The sequence below is a fragment of the Oppia nitens genome, unplaced genomic scaffold, assembly GCF_028296485.1.
Source record: "Oppia nitens isolate AA-2021 unplaced genomic scaffold, nextdenovo-longstitch-racon4-pilon3 scaffold8_pilon_pilon_pilon, whole genome shotgun sequence".
Lineage (NCBI taxonomy): Eukaryota > Metazoa > Arthropoda > Arachnida > Sarcoptiformes > Oppiidae > Oppia > Oppia nitens.
In genome coordinates this window covers 798,600-820,572 of record NW_026533252.1, presented here as the reverse complement: position 1 = coordinate 820,572, position 21,973 = coordinate 798,600, and the positions used below count along the sequence as shown (strand labels likewise).

The following is a 21,973-nucleotide window of genomic DNA, read 5'->3' as shown; positions in this document are numbered from 1 at the left end:
AAATTTTAATAGGAGTAAATAAATTGACATTATCTAATAAAATATTAAATCTAATCTTTTATCACTTTTTATAAAAAATAAATATTACATTTTTCAACATTTGCTATTTACTATCTATAGGTTAGTTTTAGTAATATTAAATTTATTAGCTTTTATACAGTGTTTTTATAATATTACAATATCTTTTTATCATAAATTGTCACTAACATCATTAAAAATAAAAAAAATTATTTTTAAAAATTGATTAATTCAATTGCATAAATAAAATTATTTAATTAATTTAAATAATGTGTAATATAGTTATAATTTATATAAATAGTAATTTAAATATCAATGAATATTTTTTATTATTTGTTATTAAAGATATTGATTAGATTTATTGATTATACAAATTTTAATAATAAAAAACACAAGTTTAAAGTGAATTGAATGGCATATAAATTAATATTTTAAACATACTTTTTAAAAAAAGATTTGCTATTTATAGAAACAATTTTGAGGTCCACTTATGAGATAATGATTTTTTAAAATTTATTACTATTATATATGTATTATCTTTAGATTAAGACTTGTACTACAGGTTAGCTTTAAAGGGATAAATATATTTTAACATAAATCTAATTTGAATTTTAGATTTTTTATTATTGTTTCATTTTTTACTTTTTCAAGTGTATGTACACTATATATAAATGTGAAATCTTCTCACATATGAAAGTAAACAAACTTTTGCTAAATTTACTTATGTTTTATTAAATTAAAAGTATTTTATTGAATATAAATTTGTTAACAGAATGATTGCAAAAATGTTTTTCACAATTTTATATATAATGTTATATAATAGTAAATTATGTTTTGCTGTTTCACAATTAATATCAGCCATTTCATCTACTGGTATAATGCGTCAAACTGAATTAGGCCCGCAATCATATTTGCCGGGTATGGGTCATACAAATACCGGTACTCCTATCAACAGTCAATCACTTTATAATATGCCATATAATTCATACAACAATATACCACTTCAGTATTCCGCTTCATTTATTCAACCAACCATTGATATACCAAGAGGTAAGTCATTAATCAATTAAATAAATATTTTTTTTGTAATGTTATTCATATATCAAGAAAATTAATTATATTATTAAATTATTTATTGTCTTTTAAAATTTATTTTATATATAGTGTACAATAATCTTAAGAGTATAGTTGCTTCAAATGCTAACTCTAATAATAACATTAATTATATAAAGAATAATGAAAATCAGTTAACTTCTCGACCAATATCACCAGTAAATAAAGTAAATCATAATTTGCCACAAATTTCGGGTACAAAATATGTGTCAACACCTGTAATATCAGCTGAAAGACAGTCAAAATCAATGTCTTCTTCACAATCGGTATCCATAGCTAATCAAAAGCCAATCAATTCTATATTACTTAAAATACAGCCAACGGTATCACTAATGCCTCGACGGTATCGTTCAGAAAGAGTTAGTAAATCTGTTGTTACCTCAACTATAGCACCGACGACACCAAAAGCTAAAGAAACGAACCAAACATCTGGTTATTCAAGAGTTTATAGCATTTACTACAATAATTGGCCAAAAACTTTGCAACAAATTCAAAGAGATAGACAACAAACACAACAGAGAGATGTCGATAAAGAATTGAACGAAAAAAATGTTTTGACTCAACAAACGTCTGAAGTGATCACTGAATTGCCACAAATGAGGACAAAAATTCAACCACTCGTTAAAACAGATTCAATGACTACCACAACATCAACGACAACAACTCCGACAACAACTCCGACAACAACTCCGACACCAAAAGAAGAACAAATAACAACAACCATTACTGTCGAACAAAAAGATGATACAAAAGATTCAGAAAATAGAGAAAAAATTGATTCAAACAATTCTGAACAAACATATCAGTTCATCGACAACAACAACAACAAAGAATTAGCTTCAAGTTATGATATTATACCACAAACTGATGCAATTGATGCCAATGATGAACCAAATATAGATAATTATCCTTATTATGGAACAAATGTAGAATCAGATATAGAATCAGAAACAGAATCAGAAACACCCGATTCCTATGAAAACAGTGGTCAGATGTCCAATGATGAAGACACTAATGCATCACAATTTAAGTCACTTTTAGAGCAATTCATACAACAAATTGAAATATTGAAGACAGTGGCCACTAAAGAGTTGACCAAATCTAATGGTGATTATTATGGTAAACAAAACGATGAATTAATTACACAAAAAGATATTCAACCATCAGTTTTGCAAAGTGGTGTCTCTTATCATGATTATCAAAATGAAAGAAGTTTTGAACAAAATGTGGCAAATCTGGACACCAAAGCATATAAAGATACTCACGATAAGTATTTAATGTAAGTTATAATTATTAACAATAAACATAAATATAGAAAAATTTATTTATTTTTATTTCAGTAAAAAATTATGCAAAAAGCCGTTCACATAATCGACTAGTTTTTCATATTCCGGTCTGAATTCACTTTAGATGTGTCCATATAATTGACAAAACATTTTTAAATCATTAAAATTTTATTATGAATTTAAAAAATCTAATGATATTATTAAATTTATTAAACATTATTTTTTAGTCATATAAAAATTAGTAATTTGTTAATAATAAGAAATTATCAATTTTATAATTTATTAAATATTAAATTTAAATAAATAAAATGATTATTAATCACACAATAATTTAATGTACGTTTATATAACTTATACATTATAAATATAAAAATTAATTGATAATTTTACATATAAACTTATATTAGTATATATACCGTATATAAATAATTATAAAATATTAAAATATTTGTTGTAAAAATATGTTAATTAAATCATAAATAAAATACACTTTTTATTTAATTTATTGGTTTTTTAAATTTAAAAATACAGTTTCTATTTTCAAGATGTTTCATTAATTTTTTATAGTCTTATAAAATTTAATTATTTAAAAACTTGTGTATCAACTATTTAAATAGGTTATTTTTTATAATTTGTAAATAAATTTTAATATGCTAAACACTTAACCTATATACAGTATTTGTATAATATATAAAAGTTATTATTATAGTCTAATCTAAAATCTAAACTGATTTTCTAAAAAGTATTATTAYACATAATTTATAATAATATAAATTATATTAATAAATATTAGCATTTTTTAGAAATCTATATTTAAACAAATAATAAATTCAAATTTTATAATAAATGTAAGAATAATATATGATATAATTTACTAATTAATAAATAATAATAATAATAATACAGTACTCTTAATAGAAAAATAATAATAGAAATTAATATACAGTAATAATACTTGAAATATATTGAAACAAATATGAATAATATTTTTACTTAAATGTAACCAACTTTTCGGGATCAGTTTCACCAAAATTCTGATTTATTACATAAAATCGTTCGGCTTCTCGACACGGAGTGGCAAATGTCTCGTCCTGACAGACCAACAATCTCTGGTCAAATATGGTCTGATTTGGACAGAAAAAGCTGAACTGTTGTGCCGGAGGAACACATACATGAAATATCTGACAATTGTTGTCCGAATCGGCGTAATAACCGTAATCACGATTTTCACAACTGAATGACTCTCTAATATCAGGAACAACCAGATCGATGCCGTCGGCAAATCTATAGGCCAATGATTGCCGTTTTACCTATTAATTCATAAAAAAATTTTAGGTTAACAAAATTGCAATTTACTTTCAAAACATTATAAATAACTCTCAAATGATTTTACCCTTGATTTTAAACTAAAACTTATAGAAAATAGAGATAAAATTAATATAAGAGAAAAAATACAGCTCAGATGTTTTGACATTTTTAAAAATATCAATTTAAAATTTGCTTTAATCAAAAAAGTTAATTACAAAAAATAACTTTCTCTGAGATAAAATCCAAACATATATATAGTTTTTTGAAAACAACTTTCACTTAATATTTATTTAAGTGACTCTCTCGATAAAAACAGGGAACCAAACCAATTGTTTTCGTCATTAACACACACCTGATGTTTGTATTTTTTAAATATTTTTTTTTCGCAAACAATTGACTTAAATAAACAATTAATACGAAGAGTCTTAATATTCATAGCGTTGGGTATATTTCTCTTGAAAATTTACAAATTAAAGTTCATATCAAAAATTCAATTCAATTAATTTACAATTAATTCAAATTATATTATTTAAAAATTAAATAGTTAAAAGTTGTAATATTTATAAAATTAATAATAAATAATTTAATTACAATTATTTGTTTAATTCATTTACAAATATTTTACTAATAAGTTTTTTCCTACAAATATAATTTTTGTATTTTAAATTTTATAGAAACTTTTTAGAAATATTCAAAAATAATATTATTTTACATTATAAGCATAATTTCATATAGTATCTTCAAATCTTATTAATTTTAACAATAAATCACCAATTAAGCACATCATATAATAAATTACAATTGTAAAATATAATCTAAAGTATTAAATTTAATCAACTATTATGGCATCGTTTACAATCAATGAATAAAATAAAACTTATATTCAGTAATTTTTTTATTTAACTTTACAATTCAAATATTATAATTGTGACAAAAATTTTAATAACAAGTTAACCAAAAAAAAGTCATATTATTTAATTTTTATATTATTTAATATAAAATTATTTTAATTAATAACAATATATTACATAAAATCATTCAAAAAATAGTTGGAACCTTAATAGAAATATTTTTAAACAGTTAAAAATTCATATCTATTAGAAAAGATTAAATTATTTATGAAACTATATTATATTAATATTTTAAATATGTATTTTTATGAATAGACTTAATATAAATTACAAACAAAATCTCTAAAAATATTTTTCTATTTTGTTACCTATTTTTATGTATATTTTATAAATAACTATAATTAATAAATACTGTACAATTAAACATAATTACTATTAGAAATAAATTAAATTATCATAAATTTATTCAAGTAAATTGTAAAATATATTAAATATACAATTAACAAAATAAACATTTTTAAATAATAAAGTGGACACAAGTGGACGTCAAATAAATATTTTTATCCAATAAAATACTTGACACAAATAATTTTTACAGGAATTACAGTACTTTATAGTTATAATATAAAATATATTCAGATATTGTTTTTGCATAAATCTCAATTATAGACTCTTTAAATAATATATTGTATTTTATAATTGCACTGGAACAATTAATTTTCATGTATATATAAATTTAATTACTTCCGGTAAAAATAGTTATTTTTTATTAAAAATGATTAAATATTATTTGTATTTTATTTTAAATGTTTTAGTTAAAATATAGTATTCAGTAAAAAATAGTTATATAATACTAATATAAAGGTATATATTCTATAATTATGATATATTTTATTCATATATACTGCATATACTACTACATATAAATTATCTCTAAATAGGCTAAACAGTGTAATAATTAAATATTGACATAACAGTAGCTATTTTAATAACAAAAGATGTGCCAAATGTTTATATAATTTATTATTTTGAGGTCAAGAACAGTGAACAACAGTCTATAATATATAATATTTGTTTTTTAAATCAAAAGTCTCAAAATTCAGACACAGTTTTGAAACTGAAATCCCAAATATTGACAAAAATGCTAATATATTAGCAATAAATGATTTTTTTTGGTAGTTTTTTGTGTGCAAATGTGCCAAATTGTTGTTGACTTTTATAATCAAATCAAACACACAACACATGTAACAACAGGTCAATCAAACTAAATTAAACTTTTCCTTAAAAGTCAACCTAATATTATATAACAATTTGATGTTTGTGTGTATACTGGTATTTACATATTAATCTCATTAAACATTTAACTTTTATTATTATATATTATTGACTGTTAATGTGTTAAATGTTTATATATTTTTTATTTGCTATAACAATCAACATATTTAATACTACTTAAAAAGTTTTTATTAATTTAATAAAATCAGATATAATAGAAACATGAATAATCTATAAAATTATAAACATCAAAATTACATTAAATGATTATATATATATATATATTATATTAATAATCTATTAATAATTAATACAATAATTGAAAATAATTAAAACAATGATATACTTGTATAATATACAGTATATATATAAATTATATATAACTTTTTACAATAATTTTGTGCCATATAAGATGTATTATATGTTATAAATATATATTTAAAAATCTAACAAACAAAGGCACCAATTCATGTCTAAAAACGAGTTTACATTTTTCAAGCAATTGGTAATACATTGTGTGTTTTCTATGCGCTTTAAGTATACATAAAGTATAGTATAGTAAATACAGTAAAATGACTATAATTATTATAACAATAAAAACTAATAAATTAAAAAGTAATTTCAAAATAATATTTCTATTATTATCAAGAATTAGATTGAAAGTTGATTGACGTTAAGTCTCATCTCAACCATACCATTGATGCCATTTAAGTGGACAATTGCGGCCAATACGACCAATATATGAAATAATTGGTGCGATTGAAACCAATAGTCACACTTTCCCGGGAAAAATCGTTCGGGTATTCGGACAACATATAAGAGCGCACCGATTATATATAGGAGACCCTGGAGTATGAATAGCAGGAATGAACTGAATAAATGGGAATCCAAGACAATAAACCAATGAATGCCTGGAATGACATTTGAGAGACCAAAAGCCAAGAAGACTGCCGTACGTAAGGGACGGAACTTTGGTTCTCCAAACTTATCCCATAATGATATCACAATCGATATGATACACAATATTACGCCAAATGTTATATAAGTTAAATACATGGCGTGGTTGTCATAAAAGCCATAATAGAGAGCGGGAATCATTGATCCGATAATCTGTATGGATATACCGCAATAGTCCAGTTTTGAACAAAATTTGGACACTTCGCGGGAATGACAACTACATGTATGAAATACAGTTGAAAATGACAGACATGTAATGGCACCGCAAAAATAGATGGCCAGCATTAGACGGTCAACATATGTATAGTGATCTTTGAATGTTATAAACGTATAGACAAACAGACAAAGAAAGAGGACGGCACCCAATCCATGGGTCCATATATTACCAGTTTCTGTGTGCAGTCTAAAGATAGACTTAAAACAGACCCAAAACGATGGTAGGGGTGGTCTGTGTCCTCTGTGCAAGAAGTCGTTGTCCTGAAGCCATTTGGGCAGTGCGTTGAAGTGACAGACATGCCAGGCCTCAGTACATAACTTAATGACCGCCTGTTCGGCCACCTGTTCCGCTTCGGTCACAAACTTGTGCACCAATTGCTCGGCGTTTTCCAGTCGTTGCCTAAGAGACGCTGTCCGTCGATGTGTCTTCACTTCGGGTTTAATAATCATCACATCGTCTGACATCGACCGCATGTGTTGATGCAAATCATCGCCAGTCGTGTCCACTAAGATGTCTGTCGTCGATGATAACTCTGTTTGCATTTTTGTTGGTCTGATCAGACAATCGCTGGTATCTAATGATTATCACAATTGGTTTTATAAGTCATTTTTGATGACAATTATGTTTAAGACATTACTTACAGAGATATTAATGAAAACAAAAAACAACTGATTTGTCGATTAGTTGTTTTGTTTGACACAACTGTTAATTAAAAGATACTTTTGATGACTAAATGTATTAAACAATTAATTATAATATTAGACATAAAAAATAATTAATTAAAAATAAAAACATTTAAATTGATATTTCCTTTATAGACATCAAATCATATAATTTTTGTCTACAGTATTAATATTAAACAATATAATTAGAGTTCGAGCACTTTATSAGAGAAAGAAGTTCCCTAATAAAATCCCTACAATTTTCCCTAAAATATTTTTTAAAAATAATTTTCCCTTCCTTCATAATTAGAAATGGAAAAAAATATTTTATATTATTACAATAAATAATACAAAAAGTTAAATATTTTACAAAAAAATAATTAATTTAATTTAATAAATTGAGTCATACTATTTATATAATAGGTTTTATTCATTTTACTTTAAACCATTCAAAATAATTTGTGAACTCAGATACCGGTGCTAAACATCCAAACTATTGAATGACAAGTCAGAGCAATGATACTAAATCTCTTAAGAATAGGTAACCAAACGATAATCTGTATCTTCACTTAAGCCGAGTATCTCTGGCGCCGACATGTAATTCATCACAACTTTATTTTTTCATTGATTGCATAAAGCAATTATACAATCCTTTGATGTAATTATATATTTACTTATTTGTAATTTAGAAAATTTTATTGATTTTTTAATTTAACATTTATTTATAATAAAAATTAATTAAAAAAATTAAATTTAAAAAATTAATAAYATACTAAAGAATACCCAAAATACAGTTTAATATAATATTTGTTTTCAAAGATAAAATATGTTGTTTTGGGTTCAATAAGTGGTAACACAAGAAAATAAATACCTTAGAATTCCCAGAGAGCAGGAAAAACTTTTGTGAGAACTTTTGGATTGTAAAACAAGCGGGGAATTTGATCGAACCCTAAATATAATACAGTAAACAATATATGACATCAATAACGAGATATTATACAGTATTACATATACTGTACTGAAATTATAAATATTATTCAAATGTTTTAATTAATTGTTTTTATAAAAATAATTAATTATTGGCTAAAAATGTATTTTATATATATAATTTATAAATTTTATTTGATATGTTTATATAGTTTTTATAATTATTATATATCACATAGTTTTTCAATCAATGCTAAAGAGTCTAAAGTTTTTATAATATTTACTATCCGTATCTGCAAATCACTGGTATTTTATTTTTTAATTAAATGTTATCCAACTATTAGCTCATAAAACTAATGTATAAATTAGTTAACTATATATGAATATTTATAGTACAGTATATACAGTAAAATAATAAAAATTATTATTTGTTATTATTAATAGTCGGATGTGATTATCAAAGTATAAATTATTTAAAAAATGATAACCAATTGTCATCTATGAGTACATTTCAGGACATTTCAAATCCCAAAGTCATTCAAATATTTTATTTATATATTTTTATTATTTATTTAATTAATATTATATATAATAACTAAATTATAGATTTTAAAGTTTATTTATAACAAACAGTAGAGAAAGAAACTAAATGACATTTTTAAAATAAATATTTTTATTGAACATTATTGTGTAGTAAACCTACAGTACTTTATACAGTAGATATAATATTTAATATTAACATTATATAAATATTATAGTTCTAATATTACATTATCTTTATAAAGTGATATTTATAAATATTAAAAAAAAATTTAGACTAAATTAAAAGTTCATAGATTTATTAAAATTAAAGCAATTAATGTCCAATAAAATTGTTTGTTTAGTAATTTATTAAACATTTATTTATAAACTTATATAAGTTTATAAATCTAAAACTTGTATAAGTTTATAAAGTTATAGTTTTCAATAAACTATTAATTGGTAGTTAGACCTTGAGCATATATTAAATAAATATTAAATTTACAATGAAATCTATATAATTAGTGTAAAATTACATCAATTTGTTAGTTATTTCATAATAATTGCTATCATTATATTATATTATAGTATTTATTAATGYGATATAATCTTTTAAAAGTTTTGAAAATAATGAAGTGTTAATTATATAYTTAATTACTCATTATATGATTTTGTTTTAAAATATATAAAATAAAAGGTGATAATTTGATTTATCGTAAAATTTTATCAATAAACTAAAATTATATTATTTCCAAAAATAACATATAGTTTGATAAGATTTAATATAAACTTTCTATAAATCACATGAATTTAAAAGCTGATGGACTCTAAATTTAAATTAATTTGTAAAAAAAATAATCAAATAATTAAAAATTTATTATTAATTATAAAATTTATTTGAATAATTATACTACTAAAATATTAACATTTGAAAAAATAGTTACCTATTTATAAAATAATAAATAAATAAATAAAATGATATCAAAACATTTTAAAGATATATTACAATTAAAAACTATATGCATTGGTATAATAAAATTGATTTAAAATGTAATATAAAATAAATAAAATGAGTGGTGACAGGGGGTCCGTCCGTATGTCTGTCTGTCCCTTAACGGGAGGAACTGTCTCTTGTCATTGAATAGAAAGTCGATTGTTTGTTTTGAAGCAAACTATTTGGTGAGTCATACTCGACAATGGATCCGCTGTCCATAACAATCACTTTGTTGTAATCCATTATAGTATTCAATCGGTGGGCAATCGTAACGATAGTACAATCAAAGAACTCGTTCCTTATTGTCTTCTGAATCAATTCGTCGGTCTGCAGATCGACGGCAGCCGTCGCCTCATCTAAGACTAGAATCTTCGACTTCTTCAGCAATGCTCGCGCCAAACATACCAATTGTTTTTGTCCGACACTCAGATTGTCTCCGCCTTCAGTGATTTGATGGTCGAGACCGGCTTCAAGAGAAGAAGCGAATTGTTTCAAATGAGCCAACTCTAAGGCAGTCCATAATTGTTGATCAGAATATCTGTTAAATGGATCCAAATTTAGTCGAAGACTTCCTGTAAACAAAGCCGGATCCTGTGGTATGATTGTCAGTCTAGACCGGAGATCTTGTAGACCTAAATCAGCAATATTAATGCCATCAATTTTTATAGAACCGGCGGCCGCTTCGATGATCCGAAATAAGGCCAGTGTTAGTGACGACTTGCCGGCACCGGTACGTCCAACAATACCGACTCGAGTTCCAGGAGCTATGGCTACATCAACTCCTTTGAGTATTAAATCAAGTCCCTCCCGATATCGGGTGCTATAATTGTCAAATTCAATCACTCCGTTTGTTGGCCAACCAATTGGCAATTTGGATATATCGCCGAACCAATTGGCTTCTTGAGGTACTTTTGTGTACTCTATTATCCGTTCGACTGAAACAATATTAGACTCCAAATCAGTGCTTCCTCTGACCAATAAATTGAGAGTTGCCGTAATGGTCAGCGCAGATGTTATGGATAACGCAGCGCTTCCGGGAGATAAGGTTCCTCTGTATAGTACAGCAAATAACGCCGTGAAAAATACCACACAATTGCCTGAAAAAATAAAGTAAAATTTACGGTAATTAAAAAATATTAAGATTACCGGTAATGCCATAAATTTATAATTACCTAAAAACTCTAGTCTAACAGTAAGCCAACGACTGGATACAAGACTTGCATAATAACAACTATGATTTTCATCGACTTTAAAATGGGATTCTTCTATAAACCTATTAACGGCGCCGTAAGCTCTGATAGACGAAGCGCCGGACACTGTCTCAGCAAAGTGCGAATAAATCGGCGAACGGGACACTGAGTCCAGACGTTTCAATTGACGCGACGTCGAGATGTAGTACTTTTGAATTCCGTAATAAAGAATACCTAACGGTATGAATGCCACCAATACGATAGGTGTTCCCATACCGATGATGACAATACTACCTAACGCACGGAACAATTCAATGACAAACGTACGCAAAGCCACTAAAAGTGTTATATCAGTGACATCAGTGTCCTTTGAAAATCGATTCAAAATACGACCTAAAAATTTAATTTTTAAAAATGTATTAATAACTAATTTGTTTGTTTATGCATTTTYGACAAACCTATAGGTGTGGTATCAAAGAAAGACATCGGAAGACGTATAACATTGTTGAGCATAAGCTCATGAAGAGTAGTTGATCCACGAAGACAGGCTAAGTTGAGTGTTATTGTGGCTATCAATATGAAAACAGTTTGACCACAACCAAGAAGAGCATAAACATCGAGTCTCCAAGACGTCGACATAGTATGTGTGGCATTCTTGTTATCGTCATCTGACCACTCACTCAACCAGACATTGGATCCAACATTGAAAGCGTTGGCCACAATATATGATATAATAATAATAACTGTACCTAATATGCCAATGGCTTTCATATAGTCGTAATAAACAGCGAAACCAACGGAACCGGTTTTCATCTCTTCATTTGATATAAGTTTTGAGTTTTGCATTTTGATTTCGTCTTCAGATTTTTGRTTCACCACTTGTTCCAACATTTCCGATTCGGCGACACTAATCGTTGAGTTGCTTCTCATGGAAAATCTTCGTCTAATACTTCCTCTGTTTGAATAACGTGACAGTTGTCGCTCGATATGAGTGGCCATCTCTTCGATAATTTCCATATCTTCCGGTTCTACTATTTCTTCGGGTCCCTCAACCATAAACTCSGCGAGAAATTCTGCAAAACTACCGCCGTTTCGGATTAGTTGAGAGTAAGAACCAATTTCTGATATGTATCCATCTTTGAGTACAACAATTTCATCGACATGTGGCAGAACCGCTATCTTATGTGTCAACAATATTCTAGTCTTATTCTTAAGTAATCCTTTGGGTCCAATAGCTTTGTCAAAGATATGTTTGCCGACGTGAGAGTCAACTGCGGACAATGGGTCATCCAATAGATAGACATCGGCATCGCTATATACAGCCCGAGCCAAACTGATACGTTGTTTTTGGCCACCGCTTAAGTTAATACCTTTCTCGCCTATTTCGGTCATATCTCCGCCTATTTGTCCGAAAAAAATAAAATTAAAATATATTTTTTAAAACTGTTTTCTCAAACCTGTTAGCAAAGCAAAGTCTGGTTCAAGAGCGCAGCTATGGATCACTTGATTGTAAAGATCTTTTTTGTATGGCTTTCCAAATAATATATTATTTCTTACGCTAGCGTTTTGGATCCACGCCTGTTGTGGCACATAAGCTAGAGATCCAGTCATATAAATATTGCCATTAATTTGTTGCATTTCACCCAAAAGTGCCGACAATAGCGATGACTTTCCGGTACCAACTTTGCCGACAATTGCAATCAATTTATTTGGTTTGATATCGAGATTAATGTTTGACAATATAGGAGTCGTGTCCTCCAAATCCCATTTAAAAGTGGCATTTGTTAACACAATCTGTGAATCATTTGTTTTCTTGTCATGGATTAAATTCTTCTCTTTAAAACCATTTTCCAGATTATTTCCATCTTTGGATAACACATTAGGTTTCAATTCATCACAATTTATAAACTTATTTATTCTACGAATTGATACGAAAAACTATTTTTTAGAAAATAAAGTTTAGTTTATAAAGTTTAGTAATAAAAATATGTTATAAAAAACTAAAAAATCATACCATCATTGTTGATGTAATCAATTGTGGAAAGAAAGCAAGAGGTCGACGAAGAATATTGAATATGGTTTGAGAAACAAACGCTTTTTGGGCGTCCAATACATTATTGGAGTCAATYATTATATAAGTGGCAAAACTGGCGACAGCCACCTATAGTATACATTCAAATATAGTTTTAATTTTATATAAATTATTTAAATTATATAAATTGATTTAATAGACATACGAAAAACGGGGCCGAATTGAAGGCAAACGTAATGCCGGCCGAAAGGAATGATTGTTTTCTGAGATTCATTAACTCTTTCGACCGAAACTTCTGTATCAACTGTACGAATGATGTCTCCCACGCGTATAACTTAAGAACTTTAATACCATTTAGTATTTCACTCATAAGTTTGGTTCGTTGATCTCTTTGTTTCAATAGATGGATCTGTTGTTTACGCATCAGTGCACCGATGAAGCCATTGATGGGAAGCAATAGTAACATTACTCCGAGTCCGGCCAATGAACCGTAGCTAAGCTTTTGCCACAATAAATAAATACTGATTCCTATTTGAAGGGGACATATCCATAAAAGATTGGCGATCTGGACGTACTCCATGACCCGTTGGGTGTCCACTGACATTATGTTAACAATCTCTCCCGTTGTGAACACTTTCTTACCATTTGACGACAGTTTCATCACTTTGTTATATATAACTGATATGAGTGCCGATCTTATTCTCATTGCAAGAGTAAAGATGTGATAATCATATTGTGAATTAAGAAGCGATTCCACTGTTGATGACATAAACATCACAATTGCAAATAAAAATCCGTGCCATAAGGGTTGACTACAATCACCGTATTGACCTATTGGTGCAAATATCAATTATTTTTTATTCATTGTGTGTGTGTGTGTGTGTGTGTGTGTGTGTGTGTCTGTGTGTGTGTGTGTGTGTGTGTGTGTGTGTGTGTGTGTGTGTGTGTGTGTGTGTGTGTGTGTGTGTGTGTGTGTGTGTGTGTGTGTGTGTGTGTGTGTGTTGTGTGTGTGTGTGTGTGTGTGTGTGTGTGTGTGTGTGTGTGTGTGTGTGTGTGTGTGTGTGTGTGTGTGTGTGTGTGTGTKTGTTTGTTGCTATCGGTATAATTATAATTAAATAACATCATACAAATAATCTTTAGTCTGCAATAAATTTATAAACATTTTGAAAGTTAATAAAAATTTAAAAATCCTATATAAATATTTAGTAGTTTAAGATTTGTTTCAATGCATTTTGCAATTTTCAAACATTCAATTCAATATTGGACTTTGATTTTAATTTTGAAACTATTGATATATATGATAATGTTATTGTGTTATATTAAATAACAGTACAACACTTATGATTATTAATTTGTAATATATCTAATAAATTATATATTTATATATAGTGTTATAAAGTATAATAATTAGGTGATAAAATGTTAGTATTACTATAATAAAGATAAAAAGTAAATCTATGTTACCCATTATTATCTAAGCTAATGTTTACAGTTATAAAGAAATATTATTATTAAAATTATTTAAGCAAATATTTAAATTTAGCAAAATAAGGTAATAAATAAACTAGTATTACATGTTTACGTAAACTAATAATTTCAATATTTATGTGCATTAGAAATAATTTTCCTAAGAATGCTATTGTATTTATTGTTATATTTAATAGGAAATTATCTAATTTCAATATTACGATAATATAGTATTATTGGTAATTAATTTTGTCTGATGATTATATACTGTATATATTTATATATAATAATAATTATTATTTTTTTATAAAAAAAATTGTAAAAATATAATATTAAGAGGACTGACTCACCAGATCTCATGAATTCAATTAATTCATTTAATATGAGTGGACTGACAAAAGTGAGAACACTTGGGATAAACTTAATAAATGCTATAAATAACAGATATGACCAATACATGCGAAATATAGGACATATGATGTTCATGTCATTGACTGAATTTATATTATTATTATTTTTATTAATAGTTTGATTTTTTAATGTAGATTTTTTATCACTATTTCTTTGGTTTTTATTTAAATAATTGTCTAATTTGTTAGCTATAAACTGAGTCCTGTTTTGTTCACTCAATTGCCACATATCTTGTTGTATTAAAGATTTTTTGAAGCCTTTGTATATCATTGAGGAAAACCAGAAAAACCATAACTTTGAGAAATAAGAAGCCGTTTCTTTGGGATTACGAGTCTATTAATATAAAAATGCAATTATTTCTATTCATTTTAAGTATTATCATAAAAATTTTGTGATATATCAAAGTTATAAATATTTATTATTGTTATTTATAATTACTTTTTGGGACTTATTTAGCGATGCATTAGAAAAACAGCTCAAAACAAGTTGTGCCAAAACAAGTGGAAAGTTAGCAAATGTTGTACTTATCTTCATCTGATCCGTCTCTATGTAATGACTGGATATTTTGCTATCCATTTGCAATGTTTGGCTTATTAATGAATAAACATTAATTGCATTACATATGGATAGGAGACACCAAAAAATAAATAGTGATCCACAAGCGATAATACCTTTCTTACGGTTAAATATCTGTATGACTAACACTAACATCTGTCACACAAAATAAAATAAATCATTTCATACAATACATTAATTTAGTTAACTTTATATAACGTTTTAGGTATTTTTGGCAATCAATTTTTATGTCAAAATACATAATTTATATAATATTGTTTAAAGTTAATAAACTTACATATGTTAAGAGTTGGATGAATGACGATAACAATTGGTATTTATAGTATGAAACATATTGAATATATTTAATTATTGAATTAATTGTATCACAAAAACTAAGAACCGTTAGCAACACAGTTAATGACTGTTTTTAATAAAAAGAAATTTATTTATTATTAATATATAGTTTTAAATAAATTGAGTTAACATATAATAGGTGTAATGAAAAATTAAATCATATGATACATACAATTTTATATTTACTGATTTGATTGAATTCAAATACTTTACTAATTGTGCGCTCATTATAGCGAATGTAATTAAAAACAGCTATAATGCAGACGAAGACACAAGGAATCCATACAAGAAGTGTCTCACGAAAACACAAACTAAATGTTGGTTCAGATGACCACCAAATCGATGAGTCCTTTATTAAAACAATCATTTTTTTAAAAAGTTATTCAAAACTTAATGATCACAAAAGTTATACAACATAATACACACATCATTAATATTACACTGAAAGTCAAATAGTAAATGTTTTATATTAAATATGAGAAAAAGGTTTCCCTTAATTGCTCTCATAAGTCATTTAATAAAAAATATTAAGAAAAAGTGTGAGAAAACTATATGAAAATTATAATATATAAGATTTTTTTCGTATTATCATTGAAATAGTTAATTCATATGATATTGAATTATATTCAAGTATTTTAAAGCACACACACATCGAGACAATTGGGTTACAAAAAAGGGTAGTTTTCAAATGAATTGTTAATGAAAATGATTATTATTTTAATAATAAAATACATGTAATTACTGATCTCTATCAAAATTTATATTATAAAAGTATGGGATTTTTTTTAAAAAAAGTTTAACTGAATGCCATTAAACTTTTATTTTAAAATTGAAAGCTTCTTTAGATTATAATATATATTAATACATAGAAACTTGATATCTATTACAATATTGATGTACATAGAAATATGATGCACTTTATTTTTTTTTATTTATATGCACTATAAGTGCAAATGTACTATATTTWAAATAAATATCTATAATTTTATTAAATAGAAATGAATTAAAAACTTGAATAGTTATTTTTAAATTATTATAATAAATTCTTTAAAAAAAATTTACCCAAAATTGTGTGCCACAAAATTCGTCCATTATTCATTAAAATTTTAACAGGCAAACCAATTACTTTATTATTATTAATATTAATAATATTATTATTATTATTTTTAGTATTATTAATTTATTATTATTATTATTATTATAAATAAATATTTTATTCATTTAAAAACTCATCACGTTTTGCATAAARTTTTAATAATTCATTAATAGTTTTTTTTTCTAATTATTAGCACAATATATGTCAACAGTTCACTGAAAGTTAGAGAATCAAACATTTAATTATTAAAACACTTTCAATGCATTAAATCAAATGCAATTAAAATCCTAGAAAAATGTGTATAATAGCAGTGATATATTGATATGCTTTCAGGTGTGTGTATATATATATATGAGAGAGATAGTAATTGAAGTAATTAATACTTCGATATTTTTATATTTTAACTTAACTTATAATATATTTATAGTACAGCACAGTTTTAGTCAAAACATTTATTGAGTCTTTACGGTTGGTTATGTGATTTGATAGGATTTCAAATACATTACACAATATATATATAGATAGTTCAATCACAATACAGGTTATTATTGAGACAAACCCCCACAAACTACTGATTGATTAATCATCAGTAATAAAGTTGCACTAATATGAAGTTCAAATGTAAAACATTTTTTAATGAGATATAAAGTTCACATTTTAACAATATTGAAACAACAAATATTGATAATATTGATAAAATTAACTTTAAATAATGATCTCCACACTTATAATACATTAATTTATTATTGAAAATGTATGACAAASTTGTTAATTACCAATTGAACAAACTTTTGACAAATTTTATCATGCTCATTTAAATAATTTATTTACACTGTTTATATACTCTAAATGCACCAATAGTACAATTGTTTTTTTAAAACTTGATTAATAACTATAATTTGTAATGGTATACTCAGTGATTAAATTGTTTTTCAATAAACTAAATGTAAAAGTAGATAAAATTGATGATTATTTAGACATAACATTTAATAACATGGAATTATATGTAATAAATTATTTGGTAAGTTAATGGACATTATTTTTAAAATAATAGTTTATTTTTTATTTTTGATTGTAATCATCATTTAATAAGTCTGTCCTTCAAAAGATTATTTCACTCCACAAATAAAAAAAACAATAAAAATTTTGATTAAATTAAATACCAAAATAATGATAAATCAGAATTAGATATAATTACAGTACTGTTTTATTCACATAACAAAACAAATTACACTCAATTATTATTATTATTATTATATTTAAAAATGTCGATTATTTAAAGTTATTTATATATTTAATATATAATTTTATACAAAACGTTAAGTTATAGAAATGAACTTGAAATGGAAAAATTTATATTTCTTTAATGATAATATAACTTATGTCTGATTTTATAATTAGAAATTGAGATTTTTATTATTTTTATTTGTGATTTCTTAAATAAAAACTTTTATTTTATTTTATTTATTACAGAAACAAAATTAAATGGTTATAATTGATATTACTATAGATAATTATTTAAACCAAATTTATTTAATTATCAAATCACTTTTAACAAAAGCTTGTATTTAAATTTTTTTTACAGATTTATTCACAAAACAATAATTTATTATTTATTCAATTAAAACAATAAATATTTTAGATATTATTACAGATATACAAAATATAATATGTTAGAAATGTCAACATTGAAATACATTTGATTTGCTGTTTAGGATAAAATAGTTTATTGGATCACCAAATGTGTGTAACATATAATTGTGTTTAACATCAAATAAAAACATAATAAAATGTGTTACTATTGAAAAATATTACATTTATAATAAAATAAATTTWAAAAAATAAATATTAAAAATTTTATGGCATTTATTTTTGTTATATACAAAAATTTAAGCAATAAATAACTTAGTTGTTATTATTTTGTGTCTTGTTTTATATTGTTATTATTGTAAATTTATTTATTATATATTTTATTATTATTATTATGTATTATATTGTAAATACAGTATTTTCATTATTTCAATTTAATTATTGAATGTTATATATATATATATATATATAATAAAATAATTTTTAAGTTTCGTCCTTAAAGACAAACAGTCGGTGAAATATTTTTGGAAAATTTTTATCTAATATTTACTATTAGTTTTATAAATAAAAATTGAAAAATATTTCAATAAACTTTACATCAAAAAAAATATATATTTATAATTAAAATGTTCAAAATTATCTGATGTGTATAAAAAATACCGGTTTTAATTATTAAAAGTAAAGCATGGTTTTGACATTTCTTACATTTTTATATTACAAAAATCAATGTCAAACAAGTTATAAAAATCATTGTCACTGAGGCATCAAAATTTAATTATAAAAGATTCACTCAAAACTAAATTATTTAAATAAAATACTTGTAATAAATTTTAAATTATTTAATCAGATAATTACCAACTAACTTAACGACTAACTTATTTATTATATTTTAAATATAAAACTGTAAATATTGTAATATTATAAATAAAGTACCTGTCCGGAAAAGATTTTGAAATATATTGTTATGGATATTAAATTTATTTAAAAATTAAATATTTAAATATAATTATTATTTGAAGCCCACATCCAATTTAATGGTTCATTGCATTGACTCTGTGATCCATTTAAACAATTATTTGTATTATTATTATTAATAATAATTTCACCATCATCATTCACCAAATTAGTGTCATTTAATTGTTGATAATTTTGATTTATATCTTCATAAAAAAGTTGATAATTTAAATTATTAGACAAATTACTTAATCTGAGACTATCGTATTGATGTGTCGGTTCAATTTCATTATAAATATCATTAATTACTAAATTTTGTTTCGTTTTAGATTTTAACCAAAATATTAAAACCATTACAACTAATATTATAATAATTAATAAAATTAAACAAATGATAGTTATTAATAAAAATTTATTGTGTAATAAACTACTGTAAAAGTTATTATCATTGATAATACAACTAAACTCGGAATCAGTCCATTTGCCTCTAATACATGTCCTAAAAGATTTGTCACCAGGACTTAGCTTTGTTTTCATGTCATCGATGGTAATGTTTTCACACGAAAAGCTAGCAATTGTGTTATTATTAGTTGTGTTTTTACCATTAATTACTTCAAACTCATTATTATTATTAAGATAAGTAATTTTAGGTGAAGTTTGCGTTAAATTATCAAATAAATTACAATATGTTTTCTCCAAACAAATGGGAAAATCTGAGTCCCACTCGCCGTTGACATTACAAACTACATGATAACCGTTGGACCGAAACGGACTCAACTCATAGCCTTCAAGACAACTAAATTGTTGGTAATTATCTTTAGACGACACTATTGAGTTCAATGGTTTRTCGGGTTGACCACAATTATTCATATCATATCTGAATAATTTTACTTTGCATATCATTACTTTAATAAATGATAAATTATTAATTTTATCATTTAATTGTTTCATATCAAACTGTAATTTAATTTTATTTATTTTATGAACATTTTGTAATTTTTCTCTATTTTGTAGAATATTTGTTTCATTAAATTTGCATTTTATTGAAACTGTTTCGTAAAAATGATTGCTTTGATTATAAAAAATATCTTTTTTAATGCAATTCAAAATATTTGAATGAATCGATGTTTGTAATGTAATGTTATTTGGTTTATTAATATTAGGAAAAGCAATAGATAATTGAATATAATTAAAAAATATTTTATTACTTAATTGAATATTTATGAACTGTTGACCAACTATTGATGAATTATTGATTGTTGTATTGATACAGTTGTATGGCCAGTACGGGGCCCGATATGCGGCTTGCATTGTATTGGTTTGATTTGGTCTAATTATATCCAAACTAATATCTTTGTCATTATCTTTATAATAAACTTCTATGTATTGAACAACAGTTTTATTATCTAATGATTTAGCTATCAATTAAAATTTGTATGAATTTCTATTACTTATAATTTAAAATTTGATTTACTGTATAATCAGTTAAGTAATATATGACTGACCACATTTGTGTATGCCCCCCCTGGACCATTTACCATTGTCGCATATCCTCATTGATTGATTGRTTAGTTTGTCCATTATTTCATCATTTTGATCAATACACTCATATTGAATAACAGTGCCATTAATAAAATTGATTAATTTATTACTTAAACTATAATTATAGCCAACAATTGTATATTTTGTTAGATCATAAACACCAGGTGTTCCACAATTGGTGTCAGTGTTATAAACTTTTTGTAGCAAATAATTGATTACTAATATTACACATATTTTAACAATATTGTTAGATGTAATCATTTTTAAAAAATTGTTTTATTATAAATTAATTTTATAAAAATTTTCTAGTAGTTTATTATTATTATTACGCTATATTGAGTCAAAAAATCGTTTCATAAATGTAGAAATGATGTCATATCCAGGATTTTACTTTCTGTATTAATTTAATCATTTTTATTTAATACACCTTTTATTAGTTAGAAACATATTAAGAGATAAATAAAACTAAATATTATTTTAATATAATAAGTATATAAAAGGTATGTCCGGAGACTTACTGGTCCGACATAGTAGTGATCCAGACTATCGACGGGTCTGAAACAATTTAATAGCCAGTGATTACTCTATAATTATTGATATCTAAAATTATTAATAATTCTATTGATTATTATAATTATCAATCAAAATCAAT

The 21,973-nt window shown here is 25.0% G+C and overlaps 3 protein-coding genes across 3 annotated transcripts; all 3 read right to left on the bottom strand.

The window, feature by feature from the left end:
* Nucleotides 1-3,406: 3,406 nt before the first annotated feature.
* Nucleotides 3,407-3,891, bottom strand: LOC128964081 (U-scoloptoxin(01)-Er1a-like). Its single transcript, XM_054310639.1, has 2 exons — nt 3,811-3,891; nt 3,407-3,727 (listed from the first exon to the last, which is right to left on the bottom strand). The coding sequence occupies exons 1-2, from the start codon at nt 3,889-3,891 to the stop codon at nt 3,407-3,409; spliced, it is 402 nt and encodes a 133-aa protein (XP_054166614.1).
* A 2,366-nt stretch (nt 3,892-6,257) lies between these two features.
* On the bottom strand, nt 6,258-7,847 carry LOC128964279 (adiponectin receptor protein-like). Its single transcript, XM_054310859.1, has 2 exons — nt 7,667-7,847; nt 6,258-7,599 (listed from the first exon to the last, which is right to left on the bottom strand). The coding sequence occupies exon 2, from the start codon at nt 7,565-7,567 to the stop codon at nt 6,503-6,505; it is 1,065 nt and encodes a 354-aa protein (XP_054166834.1). The 5' UTR covers nt 7,568-7,599; nt 7,667-7,847; the 3' UTR covers nt 6,258-6,502.
* A 2,312-nt stretch (nt 7,848-10,159) lies between these two features.
* Nucleotides 10,160-17,256, bottom strand: LOC128964268 (ATP-binding cassette sub-family C member 3-like). The gene is made up of 11 exons (XM_054310846.1): nt 17,202-17,256; nt 16,312-16,488; nt 16,081-16,206; nt 15,666-15,938; nt 15,167-15,560; nt 13,555-14,180; nt 13,332-13,478; nt 12,775-13,255; nt 11,776-12,717; nt 11,300-11,710; nt 10,160-11,224 (listed from the first exon to the last, which is right to left on the bottom strand). Exons 1-11 carry the CDS (start codon nt 17,229-17,231, stop codon nt 10,245-10,247), a joined length of 4,587 nt encoding a protein of 1,528 aa, XP_054166821.1. The 5' UTR covers nt 17,232-17,256; the 3' UTR covers nt 10,160-10,244.
* Between the last annotated feature and the right edge of the window lie 4,717 nt (nt 17,257-21,973).